Genomic DNA, 18,281 nt, shown 5'->3' with positions numbered 1-18,281 from the left:
AGAGATGCCTTCATTTTGATCTACCAAGCCACATGGTACGTAGTGCTCTCATGCTGCTGAGAAACTTAAACATTGCTTGAAGTCAACAGCTTTCTCCTTGAGCTGTCCTCTAGCTCCTAGCATCAGGGTTATTCAGCCTACGAGCAGAACATTTTATTTAATTGTTATGATTAATAGCTATTATTAGACATTTTCTTCCATACTTTTTTGGCCTGGAAATCCCCAAAATGGGAAATTACTGAGGATTACGAATTACACAGTTCTATATTTCGGAGTCTTTCAGCAAATGCTGGGATTTGTTTTACAAGAACAAGAAGTGATTCTGAAAAGAAAATCCTGCAAATAGTATTTGATTATGAGTTTTTGCATGCGTATTAGACTCACAATTATGTTGAGAATGTACCCTTTATTTCATGACTTCATAAATCTGTGTGTGGACAGTTAATTATATGCCATGGTTGTTCAGAGTGAAAGGATGTTATTTTCCAAGGCTTTTGTAAAATTCTCCTCATACATGAGATATCCATTGTGCAGTTTCATATCTTATCTTGCCTACAGATGTGTTAATTCAGATTTCAGTTCATTTTTAGAAGCCTTTCCCTTAATGGGCCTTTGGTAAGAGTGGTACGGTCAACTATATTAACAAATATCTTATTATCTCCACTTTCCCTTTTTCAATAGGCTTAGTTTATTCCTCATGCATATTCCAACAAGTTCATATTTGTTTATAAATGCTAACATTTTTTTTTTAATTTGATTTATATGCCGCCCTTCTCCGGAGACTCAGGGCGGCTTACAATGTATTAAGCAATAGCCTTCATACTTTTGTATATTTATACAAAGTCAGCTTATTGCCCCCACAAACTGGGTCCTCATTTAACCTATCTTAGAAAGGATGGAAGGCTGAGTCAACCTTGAGCCTGGTAAGATTCGAACCTGCAGAAATTGCAGGCAGCTGTGTTAATAATAGGGTGCATTAAACCACTGTACTACCAATGTATATGAATAAATGAATGCACCCAAGAATAATGTTGACAGTTAATGCTTTAAATACTTTTATTTTATGCTTTGTTTACCATCCTGCTATTGAAGGTGAAATATAGCAGGAATTGAAAGTGCTTCAGTAATGTCCTAAACTGTTAAAAAAATCTGTGTCATATTTAGAGATCTTTGTAGACCCTTAGGAATCTACAAAGAACCATGGAGATCATTTAATCTTGCTTCCTGTTTGGTGAAGGACTTGCAATGAAATGTGCCATTTGAGGTGGCTGTCCAACTATTGAGGCACCCCATGCTGTCCTTAATGAGCTGCACGATTGCTTAATGACTGCAATGTAGACAGTCAGGATTGTGGTTGTTAAGCAAGGTAGTCACATGGATCTCTTGTTTAATAACCACAAGAACTTGTAACCATAATGCCTGGCTGAATTGTGGTTGTAAGCCAAGAACTACCTATACAGATCTATATATGTGCATCCAACAAATATTCTTAATTAACAATTGGCTGATCTACTTAACAGTATTAGTATTATTTATTTATTTATTTATTTATTTATTTATTTATTTATTTATTTATTTTATTTATTTATTTATTTATTTATTTATTTATTTATTTATTTATTTATTCATATTTCTCTCTGAGGACTCTGGGCGGCTTATATTGAAGACAGTATACTAAATAGCAAATTGCCCCCAACAATCTGGGTCCTCATTTTACCCACCTCGGAAGGATGGAAGGCTGAGTCAACCTTGAGCTGGTGAGATTTGATCTGCTGATCTGCTGAACTAGCAGTCAACTGAAGTAGCTACAGTACTGCACTCTAACCACTGTGCCACCTCTGCTCACTTTTAGATCCATGGTGGCACAGTGGTTAGAATCAGTGGCGGGCTAGTTCGGGCGAACTGCCCGCCACTGGCTGGCAGTTCTAACCAGTGGCAGTTCTAACCAGTGGCTGGCCCCATCCACCCACCATGGTGTTATCATGTCCTATATAATCACCGGGTTTTTGATGCCACGTGCATGCATAGAAGGCACACACTCACATTTTCGGTTCCGGGCGAACCAGTTCTTACAACCGACAGCAGCCCACCACTGGTTAAAATGCAGGCAAACTCTGCCTACATCCAGGAGTTTGATCCTGACTGGCTCAAGGTTGATTCAGCCTTCCATCCTTCCGAGGTCAGTAAAATGAGGAACCAGATTGTTGAGGGTAATATGCTGACTCTGTAAACCACTTAGAGAGAGCTTTAAGGCACTATGAAGTGATATATAAGTCTAAGTGCTATTGCTATTAGCATTTAGTCCATATTTTTTATCATCTTGTCATCTAGGATAGCATGGGATCCTCGAATTCAAATACCAACCTTAAAAGTTTTTCTGCTCATCTAAGTAAGGCAGAGAAAACAGGCAGAGAAAACATATGGTCAGTTTCTCTAGGATAGTTTGTTAAATTGTTAAGTATTTTCAACAAATAGTATCATTGTAGAAGGGACTGACAATCTACAGACTGATCTGAAATATTGTCTTGGATTAATGAGTGGGGTGGGGTGAGGAAAGACAGAGAACTTTCATATTCGATTAACTGTATTGCTAAACTTGACCATTTTACATTTTTGATAAACTGTTTGCTGAAACTATGAAAAATATCTTCATTCTGAATTATATCATTTTCATTTCCTGCTTCTTTTATATTTCTTCCAGGATTCACGCTTACTTTCTCTCTGCCTTTGACCCCTTCTTGGAGTTCCTCCACAATTACTAATCATCAAGCTAATGTCTTCCTGATGCATCTAATGATTACTCTAGCAATTCGGACGTCTCCTCTCTCCTAGGGGCACTTGATGCATTGTCCCCTAAGTCTTCCCTAGCACTTTTCATTTTCTAGGAAACTTCTCTTTGACATCTGCTCCAACCAGGCTCCAAAGGGATCCTGCATAGTAGAGTTGTAAATAGTTGGTTTTTATGAAGAAGACAAAGTGTCTCTGTAGCTTCATAAATAACACCCCATGTGTCCAGCCATTATCCTCTCCGGTCAGCATCCAGAAGCCAAAAAAGAGAGAGAGAGAGAGAGAGAGAGAGAGAGAGAGAGAGAGAGAGAGAGAGAGAGAGAGAGAGAGAGAGAGAGAGAGAGAGAGAGAGATCTGTTTAAATAATCAGCTTTTCTTTAGTTGACTGACAAAAGAACGGATTTGATATCTATTTTTCAACCTGAAAGTCCTGCAGCTGGAAGCTATCTATTTGTATTGTCTGAAATCAATATTTCAGATTCCTTAAGTATTGTTTGAAAATGGAACAAGAAAGTTTCTTTGCCTGTTGTTCTGTTTACTCAGAACTGAGTAAACAGTTCTTACTGGCAACAGTGGACAGAGAAAGGTTGCACTGAAACTTGTCTAGAATAGCAATTCTGCCTTTCTTATTGTACAGATGAAATGAATTCCTCTTGTGGCAGATGCTGAGGGTCAGAAAATGCCAATCTAACTATCCTTCACCACCTGAACTAGTTTGTGGTCTAAATGGAAGATCTTTCCTTGATTTTACCATAACTCTACCTGTATACTCTGGATAAAACCCATATATTAAATTTATTTCTGCTTCCCCTAGATAGCCATACAAACAGCATGAATATTTGCAGGGGAAAATCTTCATTGTAAGATTATATACATATCAGTTTCCGAGCACTCAAGGAACCTAATTTATGGCCATTGCCTGGGTAATGATGTGGATGATCCTCAAGGGTGACCACCATCAGTGTTACAGAGCAGAAAAGCTTGTGTAGTGACTATTCTTAAAATGGAAGAAATAGTGTCAAAGTAAGTTTCAGCTTTCATTGCTGTCAGCTTTGCTATAGGGAATGCAAGAGAGGCCATTTTTATCAATGATTTCCGAAAGTTGCCTTTATCAAAAGATTTGCATTAGATCTGAATGGACTGTATCTTATATTATGTTTCTCCTGTTCTCTTTTAGGACTTCTAATTTCAACTGTAAAAGTCCTCCCTCTCCCCTCCCCTTCCCTCTTGATCTTCTCTCTTGTTGTTTTCAAAAGAAATGCTCCAAAAAGAACGTTTTGTACAAAAATTTGCCAAAGCTTGTTTATGCAAATTCCCTATCATATAGGGCACTAGAATTAGTAATATTTTGACATATGTTAACTCAAAAATCTTTGTTTCACTACTTTTTTTCAGTATATTTTACAGAAAATTCTCATGAGAGTAAAGGTCAGTTGCTTCCCTATAGCATTTTGGAAGATTCACATTACTTGTGTTCCAGTCTATATATTATGAAATTAAGTAGATACCCTTGGGGTTAATTCCTTATTGTAAATGTAATGAAAGGAAACACTTTCCTGCACTCAGTATAACATCTATAGCTCTTAGAATCCACTAGTCTTCATGAATTCTGGTATCAGCAGAGTATTTCTGAAAGCCATAAAAAAGAACATTTTTGCAGTGCCTCATCAGTGATTTACTATTAAAGAAAAAATTCATTTGGAAGAAGAATTATCTGTTGACTTTCAAGTCATTTATACATTCTTCAGATGACCGGGTGCTTACAAAGAGTTTTCCTCTCCAAGACTCTAAAGCTCACATAACTGAAAATATATATCCCAAAACTGGATATAACACCCAAAGGGACCAGAACTATTTGTGCTGACAACCCAGATACAATGCAGGGAACAAAAGTTAGAGTTGCAATTTTCTTGATGTGAAAATGATGATAAAATAAGTCATAACTTCATTACTTGTAGTCCTCAAATTGCCAAGCCCATCCATTTCCCATAGGCTGGACTAATTTTAATACCAGTCAAAAACATGAGATAAATATAAAGTGCGCCTCCAACCTGAAGGGAAAAATACATTAACATCTTTCTAAGAAATAAATGGAAAGTGATCTCCTGCTTTAAGAAGAGCTAAAGAAGGAAGCCAGAGAGGAAATTGGTTCAATTGGAGGTCCTATTCTTATGGCCAGAGGTAGACAGGACCCAAAACTTTGCCATTGATTGGCTCTCTAGGTTAACTTCCTGTACAGATCAAGCATCTTCTTTTGGGTTTTTGAGCAGCAACAGGCTTGGCCTGTTCTTGTTTCCTCCTCTGCTATAGAAACTGGGATAAATCTTCCTTGAATTGAGGTTGGGGGGGGGTGTTCTTTGCAAAGAACTACTGAAGGGGCTGTGTTGTGGCCTGTCGGTCGCTGGTCCCTCCAGCAGCCGAATCAGAGTTGAAGGAGGAGGAGGCAGCGTGGGAATGAGGGTCAGCATCAGGGCAATCTGGGCTCTGTGGTGGAAGAGGGAATGGAGCTGTCAGAGTGATAGAGATGGAGGTGCCATCCATCAGCCCTCAGATGGAGAGTCAACAGCCCACAGGTCTGGAGGTGGTTAATGAAGAGGAAGAGGAACAGCTGGGTCCAGTGCCTGACACGCTGCTGCTCAGAAGGCAGAGAAAGGGAGAGCTGTAGAAAGCCGTGCACCGATCCTGGGGAAGGAAGAGTCACCGCTGCTAACGAGGTCCCTGTTGTGACCTAGGCTACCTGAGACAGTAAAAAGCACACAATTAGTCCCAAAAACCCCTCTTTTTATTTCAACAGCTGTGAATTCTGTTCATTCACAGCCTGTTCATTCTCATTCTGTTTATTATTATTTATTTATTTATTTATTTATTTATTTATTTATTTATTTATTTATTTATTTATTTTGTATACCGCCCTTCTCCCGAAGGACTCGGAGGTGGTGAACAGCCAGCAGATAAAATACAGAAAGTACAAAAATTAAAACAATACTAATATTAAAAAAAATATGTGACAGCTGAGTCACGAATAGTTGTAAAGAGTCCAACAGAATTCTGCCACAGTCCTTTGGGATAAGCTGATAAGCACCCACCTTTATCTTCCTTGACATGCTGCCAAGACCTAATTGGCAATTAGCTTTCCAAGACCACATGGAACACAGAGTCACAGAATTTAAACCGGCCAGAATGAACAACATTGCTTCCTGCAAAGGCTCACGTGCCTTTGCTCCTCCTTTATGTCTTATGGGAGGGCCAATCATCTCCAAGCCCTACTCCTGAGTCGTCCCTTTTGTTTTAACTGTTCTTGCCTTCTGACAGTTCTGCATATGCATGCACTAGGAACAGGCTCCTCCTGACCCGAATACACCAAACACACACACACACACACACACACACACACACACACACATATATATGGGTTGGCTGTGCTCTGATTGGATGGGGATGTGTTCTGTTTGGGTGGGGGCTTGGTTGTGCTCGGGTTAGTCTGAGTTGCAGGGGGATTTGAGCTGGTGAGCTGCATTGCTGTTGTTTGGCTTCGCGTTCGTGGTTGTGCCACCTCTTCATGGTAGGTGTCAGTTTGCTTCATGTATGGATTGGAGGGGTTTAAAGTGGCTAATGATGCAGCTGTGGTCTGGCTTCTGGTTTGTGGCTGTGCCTCATCGATGTATGGTGGTGACATCCTGTGTGGCTTTCGTGAGTGTGGGTCTTATGTCATTCTTCATGTTAGGGGCTCGTTTGTCAATAAGGGCAGGTTTCCAAATGGCTGGTAGGCGGGAGGTATCATCTTGTGTATTCATGCTGTGGCTTCTCTGATTATTCTGTTGTTAAAGTGTTCAGTTTTGGCGATAGTTCTGGTCCTTTTAAAGTCAATTTCGTGTCCTGTGGCTTTAAGGTTTTGGACCAGGGAAGAAGTTGGTTCCTTTTTCCTGACTGAGTTCTTGTGTTCTTCAATGCGGGCACTTATTCTTCTGTTGGTTTGTCTGATGTATGTGGTGGGGCAGGCGGTGCATGGGATTTCATATACTCCTTGATTTTCTAACTCAATTTTGTCTTTGGGATTTCTTAGGATGGTGGATATTTTTCGGTTTGAATGCTGTCTTGATGTTGTATTTGTGGAGGATCTTGCTGATTCTGTCTGTGGTTCCTTTTATGTATGGGAGGAGGGCTTTGCCGTTTTCTTGTTCTCTGTCTTGGATTTTAGTGGGGGTTTCTTTTTGGATTAGGTTGGTAATTTTATTTCTTTGGAATCCGTTGGATGTTAGTACGTTAGTGAGAATGTGTAGTTCAGTTTTTAAGTGTTGTTCGTCAGCTAAGCATTTTGTTCTGGAGATGAGTGTCTTGGCTATGGAGTTGATCTGTGCTGGGTGGTGGTGTGAGAGTGCGTGCAGATAGCAGTTTGTGTGTGTTTTCTTCTGGTAGATGGTGTGTCCTAGGGAGCCATTGGATTTCTTGTAGACTAGGACATTCAGGAAGGGAAGTTGGTTGTTCGCTTCTGTTTCCATGGTGAACTGTATTTTAGGGTGTAGGCTGTTGAGGTGTGTGAGGAAGTTGTCCAGTTTTTCTTTCCCGTGTGGCCAGATTATGAAGGTGTCGTCTATGTATCTGAGCCAGAATTTGGGTTTGTGATCAGATTTTTCTAGAGCTTGGGTTTCAAAGTGTTCCATGTAGAGGTTTGCAATGACAGGTGAGAGAGGTGATCCCATGGGTGCTCCTTCTATTTGTTTGTATTTTTGTCCATTATAGATGAAGTATGTATTGGATAGGCAGTGGTTAGTCAGATCTAGGATGTGCTTGGGGGGGGGTTATATATGTTTTCTGAAGTTTTCGCAGGTGTTTGTATGTAGGTCTTTGGTTATTCGGGTTTTCTCCCACGTAAAATTGGAAGTGTCTTCATGATGTTTCGACGAAGTCTTATTCGTCATCTTCAGGCTGGTGTTTTCGGCTTCGTGCTTCTAGAAGCAATGTGTGATCGCAGCTGTTTCTTCCTTTTAACTGCCAGTGTGGGTGTGAACTGATTGGGTGGGAGCTTGGCTGTGTTCTGATTGGGTGGATATGTGTTTTGGTTGGTTGGGGAGTTGGCTGTACTCTGATTGGATGGGGGGTTGGCTGTGATCTGATTGGATGGGGGTGTGTTCTGTTTGGATGGGGGCTTGGTTGTGCTCGGGTTAGTCTGAGTTGCAGGGGGATTTGAGCTGGTGAGCTGCATTGCTGTTGTTTGGCTTCGCATTCGTGGTTGTGCCACATCTTCATGGTGGGTGTCAGTTTGCTTCATGTATGGATTGGAGGGGTTTAAAATGGCTAATGATGCAGCTGTGGTCTGGCTTCTGGTTTGTGGTCATGCCTCATCATCGGTGTGGGTTTTAGTTTGCTTTTTGCTTTTTGTCACCACCACACATCCACGCAAAAAGCAAACTAAAACCCACACCGATGATGAGGCCCGAAGCCGAAAACACCAGCCTGAAGATAACCAATGAGACTTCGTTGAAACGTCGCCAAGACACTTCAAATTTTATGTAGGAGAAAACCCGAATAACCAAAGACCTACACACACACACATACACACACACACACACACACACACACACACACACACACACACACACACACACATTAATATATATCCTATATATTAATATGAGAGTCCTCTGTCCTGCTTCATCTTCTGCAGGCAACCTCTGCTCTTCTTCCAGTGTTCTTGCTCTGCTAGGCAGAGGACAACCATAGTAGATCATATGACTGGGTATGGGAGAAAAGGAAGTATGGCTACCATACTTTATTCTCATTCCCTACCAGGGGAAGGGAATGAGAATAAAATCTTAGAAAAATAATCAGCCAAATGTTTTGGGTGCAGCTGCCTCTGTGGAATCAAAAGTTGGATCATCCCTATAACCTAAGCCAAAATTATCATGAAGGGCAACTCTCAGTGGTGGGAAGAAGTATGCTTCTAGCAGTCTAAACTGACCCAAAGGAATCAGGCAGATCCCAATCCTTGATCATGTTTTCAACTGCATCATGGGAGAAGATGCGCATATTCTTTAAGGCAGTGGTGAAATCCAATTTTTTTTACTACCGGTTCTGTGGGCGTGGCTTGGTGTGGCTTGGTGGGAGTGGCTTGGTGGGAGTGGCAGGGGAAGGATACTGAAAAATCCCCATTCCCTCCCCACTCCTGGGGGAAGGATGTTGCAAAATCTCCATTCCAATCCCACTCTGGGGCCAGCTAGAGGCGGTATTTGCTGGTTCTCTAAACTATTCAAAATTTCTGCTACCGGTTTTCCAAACTACTCAAAATTTCTGCTACCAGTTCTCCAGAACTTGTCAGAACCTGCTGGATTTCACTCCTGCTTTAAGGAGAAGAAATAGAAGTGCTACTTTACATATTAGAAGAACTAATATGAACTTTTGGCCTGTACAAGTTAACAGCTAGTGATACAAATTGCCCTATTGGAAGGTGAGCTGTCCTTTGCTGTAGAGTCTTCTTATAGAGCTACAATTCAGGGATGTCAAACTGGCCGCCCATGGGCTGGATGCATCATGCACTGGCCAAGCCCACCCCAGCTCCACAAATGGGAAAAACATCACAAAGTCATGTGATGGCAATGTGAAGTGGCAAGTTTGACACCCATGAGCTAGATGGTCTCTATCAGAATGATCATAGTGGATTCTGCACTTAGTAAAGGTAGATATGTGGACAAAATGGTCTGTTCAGTGACTTCCATCATTATGATTTTATGATTAAACTTCTTGGCTGGAGATGAGACAAAGACAATATAAGAAGGTCATGTTTATAACGTGTGTTTATGCTCCATTGCCGCTTTTATATCTCTGAAGGATTGTACGAATCTTTTTATGAAGAAACATAAAGAACATGCTGATGAGTTTCTTTGGGCAAGACTTTTCTACTTAAGTATGCTGTAAATCCTGCAGCATAAATACTTATTTAAAAGCAGCAGAGAAATATAAAAAACAGGTTCCTTATAGTTTCCTGTTTTTGAACTAACTTTTAGTTGATGTTAAAAACTCTGACTTAATTTTTTTAAAAAAAAAAAAGATATAAAATTTTAACATTTTATTTAAAAAAAATTTTTTTAAGTCAGAGTGCAGAATACATTTAAAACTCGCTATTTGGCATAAGAATTTTTAGTTACTGTTCTTTTTAATAGAAAACAAAACATCCATTCTTTATTTTCTGGATCTTTGAGCCTTTGACAGTATTTTATGTCTTTTTGATTTCACCAATCTTTCTATAATAGGCAGTTGCCTCTAACTGTAGAACAAGAGAAACACATTTCTGTGAAGCTGGCAAAGGATAGGGAGTATGTAAGCATGAAGCCAATAAGACCACAATCCTCAATACTTATCCCATAGCCATCCCAGAGGTAATCGCAGCTGCTATGCTCAAGCAAGTGGCTTGAAAGTTACAACACAAGGCCGTGACCTGCCATTTTAGGATTAGACCTGCATGAGTTCAATGGACCTTTCTGTGGCTCAGATGGTAATACCTGGAAGGAAGCCAAAGAAGGTTTACAGTTTAAAGATATCAGTTAAAGTCCTAAATTCAACAATTTAGTGGGCAAAGTCTACAGCTTAACTGATTCAGGCCCATGAATGGTTGATTAAAAATAGGCTGTTCTAAATGTCACAACGAGATGCCACAAAAGTTGGTTGCAGAGGTATTATGAAGATCTTGTTTGGCCTTGTGCCAATGCCTGATTGTTAGGCCCAAATTGCTAAAAAAGTTGAGGAAAAAAAATTATGGCATATCTACTTATGCTGATCTAACAGTCTTTAAAATGCACCGGGTTAGTCAAGTTGAAATTCAAAGCCCGCTTCTAAATCAGGATTTTTCAGACTGTTTTGTGGGAGACAAAAATGGCTGTCAATTGGCCTATAATAAATTGGGGAAAAATTATTTGTGGGTGACCAAGAATTCAATACTATTTTTATCTGCAAGATTTTGCAATTTGTCAATAGATAGGTAATATTTGCATTAATTAAAAAATCAGAAATCTCTGTAAGATTTCCAATTACGGTTTCCCATGTCCTTCACTCTTGGTAATGCTGACTGGACTTCTTAGAATTTAGTTCAGCAACAATTGGAAGTGTATTATATGCTATTTCCAATGGTAATTTATGGGTTTCCAAAGGCTTCCAAAACCCTTGTGTGTTAGTATACGCATAAAATCAAACAGAGGGATGTGGATCAGTGTGGTTTATTTATTTATTTAAATACATTTCATTTCATTTTGGAATGAAGATCCCTTGTATGCTTACCTGAGTTTAGTGTTATATAACTTTAATGGATGCATCTTAAAAGTGTTGATATTTCTGTTTAATTTCAGTGGCAGCTTCTGCGCACAGTACAAACTAAGAATGGAAAAAGGTACAGAAAAGGTGCTGCTGCATGAAGCATAGAAATAATATTTCTCCTGAGAATTTTGATTGCTCTTACCTTAAAAAAGTATTGTCAAGAGATAATCACAAACACTCTTAATGTTTAGTTGATTTTAATGAAACAAGATATGTTTCATGTTTATTTTAATTTTTGCTTAACTACCTTTTAGTAAAAGAGACAAAGGATTATTTACAAATATGAAAAATAATGTTCTTTTTAAATTACAAGTACCATCTAATTAACCCAAATCAAACCAAAATTGGATGACTACCATTCAGATAATTGAACGCTTTAAAAAAAAAACAACCCTAGTTTATGAAAGAAGTAATGAACAAAAATCATTTTACTCTTCAATGATTTTTCTTTTTCATTTTTTTTTTTTTGGTATTTCTTCTGTGTAAAATTGTCTAGCCAAACTGCTGTATGAATGAAAAGTAATACCTCAAGTGGTATACATCACCAACAGATGACAGTACTGATGTAGAAGAAACGTTGACATACTTGATGGAAAGTTACCGTAAGAGAATAAACTGCATTGCTATTGTTCATGATATGTAAGCCTGCAGTGAGTACCTGCCAGTTGCATTTTAAATAACATGCCTTGGTTGGATTTTTGAATGCTGAAGGATTCTGCCAGTGAAATTCTTCACTGAATGCAGGTTGTTTATGCTGATGATTGTGCTGACATGAATACTGTGCATTATTGGGATAAGTAAGTAAGTAAGTAAGTAAGTAAGTAAGTAAGTAAGTAAATACATACATACATACATACATACATACATACATACATACATACCAGTGGTGGGTTGCCCCTGGTTCGCACCAGTTCTATAGAAGGATGCTCCGCCCACCAACCCCGATGTCATCGAAATGCTTCTGCACCTGCGGCCCTGCTGTGAACTGATAGTAAAGGTAAATAGAACCCACCCCTGATACATACATACATACATACATACATACATACATACATACATACAGTGAACCAGGACTAAGAATCTGAGCAGAGAATCAGATTGGTGTAATGGTTAAGGAACCAGTCTTAAGAAACCAGGAGAATGTGACTTCTAGTCCTGCCTTAGGCACAAAGCCAGCTAGATGTCATTTGGCCATTTCTGTCTCTCAACCTTAGTAAGTAGGCAATGGCAAACACTTCTAAATTCTTACCAAGAGGAACTAATCCAGGCAGTCACCAGGGAATCAAGACTGTCTTGAAGGAAAGGAGGAGGAGGAGGAGGAGGAGGAGGAGGAGGAGGAGGAGGAGGAGGAGGAGGAGGAGGAGGAGGAGGAATTAGTTCTAGTTAACTTTTAGTTGGAAGGCAACTGGTGACTACAAAGATCCTAGATATGACTGCAAAGTTGCCTTAATACCCAGAAAAAAGGTACTATCAAACCAATTGTGTAACCTTGAAAAGGAATTATATTCATAAAGGTACAGGGAGTCATGTTTCACTCAAAATAATTTCATATGCATAGCCATTGGGAACCACTGTTATTTGTTTCCAAATCATACATAGAAAAAGAGGCTAAGTGTTTGGAGAAAATGTGTTTATTAAACAAAATAACAATTGTCTCTGAATAATAATAGATAATAATTGTATGTAATTAACACAATGGTTCTTTTAACGAGCAGCAGATGGCTGGAGAAGTTCAAAGCAAAGGGTGTTTGAGTGTTTGCACATATTTCCAGTGTGAGGTTCAAGAGCTAATAACCACAAGCAGGCATTTGTTTGATAATGGGGACAGAGGGCCCCAATTAAACATCCCCCTTCAATTAAATCATCATTGACTACCATCCCCAACTAAATACACAGTTTTGCCATGCGGTTTTCTTGTAGCTATTCGTTTGTTGTTTTAAATGTGAAGCCCCTGGATTTAAAGATGTTTCAGAATTGTTTCTGGGATTCTTAAACTCTTTCCATCCAATAACCCTTCGCATTTTCCTTACAACTCAGTGGTTGAGTTGTACTCTATGGCAAAAGGTTTAAAAATTATCTGCTTTTGGAATCAACTTCATAATCTTAATATTCAATAGTTGTTTAGATCTGTCCTACTATCGCAGCACCATTGAGAGTGTCCTGACATACGGCATTCTTGCATGGTATAGGAGCAGCTTTGTAGCGGACAAAAATCCTCTATAGAGAATCATTAAAACTGCCCAGAATATCATCGGACTCCAGCTACCAGCCCTGGATGACATCTTCGAATCTCGCTGTTTAAGAAAGTTGCATAATATTCTCAGAGACTCTTCCCATCCTGCTTACAATCTTTTTGGACTTTTGCTTTCTGACAGAAGATACAGAACAATTAAAACTCGGATCACACATTTTCTGAATAGTTTTTATCCCAGAGCTATAATTGCAGTCAACAATGAACTAAAGGGCCACCATCAGTAAGCTGTTGGACAGTATTACTTGGTCTGTTGTGTGGATGTTTGGGTGGTTTAGGAGTGGGGAATTTGTGGTGGGTGGGAGTGTGCTTGGGGATTGTTATGTGTGTTGGACCTGGTCTTTGAGTGTTAAGTGAATTTCATTGTATGGTTATACTGTGTATACACGTACAATGACAATAAAGTTATTTATTTATTTAGATTTATCTAAGTGACAATTTTGTGGTTTTGTCTGCTGGAGACCCTCAGGGAATGGATGGCCAAAAAAAAAAAAAAAAAATCCCAATCCAAACCAAACAAAAAGAAAATCCTAGGAAAAAAAAGAAAAGAAATGAGAAAGACTGAAATACCATTTATAACTCTCTCACCCTGATCACAAACATCAGGCATAATAACTTAATTTTAAAAAAACTATTGATAAAATGAAGATAGTGCCAGATAAGTTTTTTCTTCATCAGATATAGATCAGGGTTCATTGGTCAGGCTTTAACTACATGTGTACAACAAGGAGAAAAAGATGGGAACATGACTTAACAACCAAGTTGAGAAGACCAGTAATCCCTGACTTTGGTCAGGTTTGGACTTCAAACTGTCTCAATAAATACAACTGGAAGAACTTCCCCTAGTAGTAATACCATTGCCTGAGATCATGGCAAGCTACTGTTTATATGGATTAGTCTGGCTTTATCCAACAGGATAACCTCAGACTTTCCAGGCAATATTGTTCTATTGAAGCTTTCATGCTGCTTTGAAACTAGGAACCATTTGGGGACAACAAACTGGATAAAGCTGGAATAGTTAAACCTTGGTTACGGAAATAGCTGTCTGGTTCAATGAAAGGCAGTGTTTTCTGTTCAGGTTTAAGTATTCATTGGCTTTTTTATGCCAGCCATCAAAATCATATATAGGGAGGAAAAAAGCAAGAATCATAAATAGTAGAATTTGTAACTTTGATCAAAATGGATATATTTGAACCAAATACACTAAGGAATAAATTTAATTGAACTGATTGATGATTTCCCTTCCAAAACTTTGAAGGTTTTTGTTTACAAGCATTGGAACTTGGCAATTTAAAATTGCCAATAAAAGAGAATTTAACACTTACATTTAAAATTATATTCCCTATGTTTGCTTCTGTCCCAGCATGCTATAGTGGCTATTTCAATTCTCAATTATTGTCCTTCATGTCTGATTTTTTAAAATATATCATGGTTAAGCTCTGCTTTGCAAATGCTGCAGAAATGTTTTTTGGGGAAAATCATAAAAAGTTATTGCCAGATGAAAAGTGGCCTTGGGTTGCTATAGGAACTATCCTTGTAGAATTAGTAAACTGCCCACAGAGTTGTATCAATGAGTCTTGGTAGTTAAGGTTTCAAATTATAATAGGTTTAGAAAAAGAGTTCTTGCTGTCTGGGGCTCAGTTCTGAAGTCCTAACAAATACATTCATTGCCATTTCACTTCAGTCCAATTATGTATCGAAACACTTTGGATTCCATAAACCTCTTTTAGATTCATTGCATAAATTATCTCTTTGGACGTCTAATGAATATGAGAATGGTTTGGCACCATTTTTGTCCCTGAATAAATTTCATTCCTTCCATCACAATTTTAAAATTTGAAATATACAAATACTATAAATCATAGATTTTGGAAGCAGAATTCAAAAACTCTCCATGTCAGCACTTCAACCTGCATTTACTCTAGTGCTGACATAAGAAGGAGAAGAGGGGGCAGCTGGCAAGAGGACACTTGACATTTTACCTACTTATTTTCCTTGAAGATAATATCCCCTAGGAGATGAGAGGGAGGGGGGACATTCCTGGGAACTTAAGTAGTAGATATGGGAGAGTGATTTGGAAGAAGGCCAATGAGATACAGAGATATGGGGAATGGAAAGGGAGGGTTTGGGGTCAGGAAGTCAGAGTTGGCTACGCCACGATCGGGGGCAGATTGTCATGCTTAATAAAATGAAAGATTTCTTCAAAGACTATCTGTTTGGAAATGCAATTTATTTTATTTGAGACGATATCGAAACCTGACACTCCAATTCTTTCTTCCTTCCTTCCTTCCTTCCTTCCTTCCTTCCTTCCTTCCTTCCTTCCTTCCTTCCTTCCTTCCTTCCTTGCAGAAGTATTTTACCTTTGAACTATATCTTCCTTCTTGCATTCTGTCTTTTCAATGACAACCAATAAAGTTCAGATGTTTAGAAAAAAAGGAGGATAATCTTTTTTGATGAATTTCGTATGAAGAGAGAAAAGCAAACACCTCAAGTACTAAACAAAATATATGGCTTGGGAAGATGTCAGAGGATTAGATGCATCTTTTAAAACAATTGAAATAAGGTATCTAAAGAAAAACAGTCCAAAAGGAAATATCCATGTCAAGAATTTGGCGCAAGACTTCTGACTTTTATTTGACATATATACAAGGAATCCTGAATTGTTCCTTTTAAAATGGTCTAAATGAAATTGACTTTGGTACTCATTGTTTCTACTAAATTACCATGTTAAAAAGCTGTACTTTTTACCTCAGATCACTATTATGATAGTGAAACCTTCACTTTAATTCTTGTCAGTTTTAATCAAATGTTCTGTTGGAATTCAAACAGGTATCAACAGGTTAAAATGGATTGAGAAAAGATGGCAGGTAAAGACATTTATGAACCTTTAGCAGATTAAATTCATATGATTTCCACTATCCCACATTTAGTAGTTAAGTTAGAGTTAAAGGAAAAGACTATGATATACAGAGCAGGCCTTATGAAGTGAATACTAAATATCACAGGACAGTATTGCTGACTAAATTCTTCTCTTATGTAGATTGATATGGTGAAAGACAGGATTTCCAATTGGTTGGGTTAACTTTGTGATATATTAATAATTTTGTCACTTTTATAAAAGTGGAATGTGATGTATGAGTCAATACACTTATTTATGAATATGAAACAAATTTAAGAAGCAAGACACAAAGCCATGTAAACCAGGGATATCCAACCTTGGCTACTTTAAGACTTCAACTTCCAGAGTTCTCCAACCAGCCAGCTAGCCAACCAGCCTTAAAATAGCCAAGGATAGACACCGCTGACATACACCGCTGACATACACAGATGTCAGATAATTCAAGCAAAAAAGTTCAATTCATTTTTATCGTGTTTAGTCCCTAAGGCGATCAGAGTGGCATTCTTACTCCCTGCCTCCCCTTCTCCCATAACAACTCTATGAATAGTGATATCAACAAGCTGGGGCTCACAATCAGCAAGATGACAAAAGGAGGATCTCAATGCAAGCCCTGGCTCTATTGAATGTGTCATGACATCACATGGACACATTCAAAACAGGAGCAGTTTTAATTGCAGTGCTCCTTCCACCGTCCTACTGATTTCTTTCTACAGTGTTTTGTTGTATTATTAGTGTATACTCTGTTTTCGCTTGATTATATAAATCTTTCACCTTTAAACCATTCTGACCCTGCCTCATGGACATTACCACCAGTGAAATAACTTTAAAGAGTTGAGTATTTTACCAAGCCCATTGTGATTTCAATGTCATGATGAAATAAAGCTATACAATTGGGTCTTCCAACGCTATCTCAAAGTTAGACAAACTTTTTAACCTGGAAATGTGATGGAATATAAACCTGGCTCTTGGAATGGGAAAGGGAAAGGGATAACAAGAGGATATGAATGCTCCATCACCTGAGGTTTTTAAGAAGAGATTGGATAGTCATTTGTCTGGAATAGTATAGGTTCTCCTGCTTGAGCAGGAGGTTGAACTAGAAGACCTCCAAGTTCCTTCCTTCCTGTTACCCTGTGTTTTGTAAAATCATTAATGGAAGATGTTCAGAAAAAATACTCTACTTTGGGAAATTTAATAGGCTCCCCCCTCCCCCCCTTGATTTTGTTTGGTTTAAGATGACATTCTCAACCTTGTCCAGATATGTGGACTTTAACTCCAAGAATTCTCCAGCTGGCATGGAGTTGAAATCCGCACATCTTAAAGTAGCCAAGTTTGAGAAACACTGGTTTAAGATGTAGCAAGGAGAAAGTCTGACAGATTTTGAGATTCCATTATTATTTCATTACTAAACAGTTTTCTTAAACTTTATTCTCTTAGGAATGATTCTCACTTTTAAAAATTATGCAAGATCCCAAAATAATTTTTGTTTGTATGGATTTATTGATACTTACTGTGTTCATAATTAAAATCAACCCATTTGTTGCCACTACTGCTTCTCATGATTGTTGGATGGAATTTTAATATTGTATTCTTTTTCAATATAGGAGGGCAAATTATTTTGATTTTGCAGACTCCTGACAGGATCCTGGAGCTGCATATGAAGATTCAATAGAAGAATTATAGAAAACTCTGAGATCCCAAAGCTGAAACAAGGTGAGCTCAGTGTTTGTGAGAATTATCCAATAGATATGAAGTAGAATGCTCTTGCTGTGATCACCAGTACCACAAGGACTTGCTGAGGAACCAAAAGATGAGGTGGGAAAAGGCACTTCACAGAATATGAAGAATTTGTTAAGGCATTGAGGAAAGAATAAGGAAAGGAGGTTTTTTACAGTCTCTCTACACCCTTAAGGGTAGCGTGGTGGCTAATCAGTTAAAAATAGCAATAGCACTTAGACATATATATACCACTTCACAGTGCTTTACAGTCCTCTCTAAGTGGTTTACAGAGCTGGGCTTTTCATCTGGAAAGGCAATAGCCCA

General features: G+C 38.5%; 1 protein-coding gene across 1 annotated transcript in view; it reads left to right on the top strand.

The window, feature by feature from the left end:
• The window catches only part of ADGRL2 (adhesion G protein-coupled receptor L2), a 280,781-nt gene extending 262,862 nt beyond the window's left edge, over positions 1–17,919 (top strand). The window contains exon 21 of the mRNA XM_070941236.1: positions 17,843–17,919. Coding sequence (XP_070797337.1) covers positions 17,843–17,910 — 68 coding nt within the window. The 3' untranslated portion in view covers positions 17,911–17,919. The remainder of the gene's footprint in view (positions 1–17,842) is intronic.
• The last annotated feature ends 362 nt before the right edge of the window (positions 17,920–18,281 follow it).

Source organism: Pituophis catenifer, unplaced genomic scaffold (assembly GCF_029215685.1).
Source record: "Pituophis catenifer annectens isolate HBS135680 unplaced genomic scaffold, rPitCat1.0.hap2 SCAF_3, whole genome shotgun sequence".
In the NCBI taxonomy this organism is placed as follows: domain Eukaryota; kingdom Metazoa; phylum Chordata; class Lepidosauria; order Squamata; family Colubridae; genus Pituophis; species Pituophis catenifer.
The sequence above is the reverse complement of the archived record's forward strand: the minus strand, read 5'-3'. Positions and strand labels throughout refer to the sequence as shown.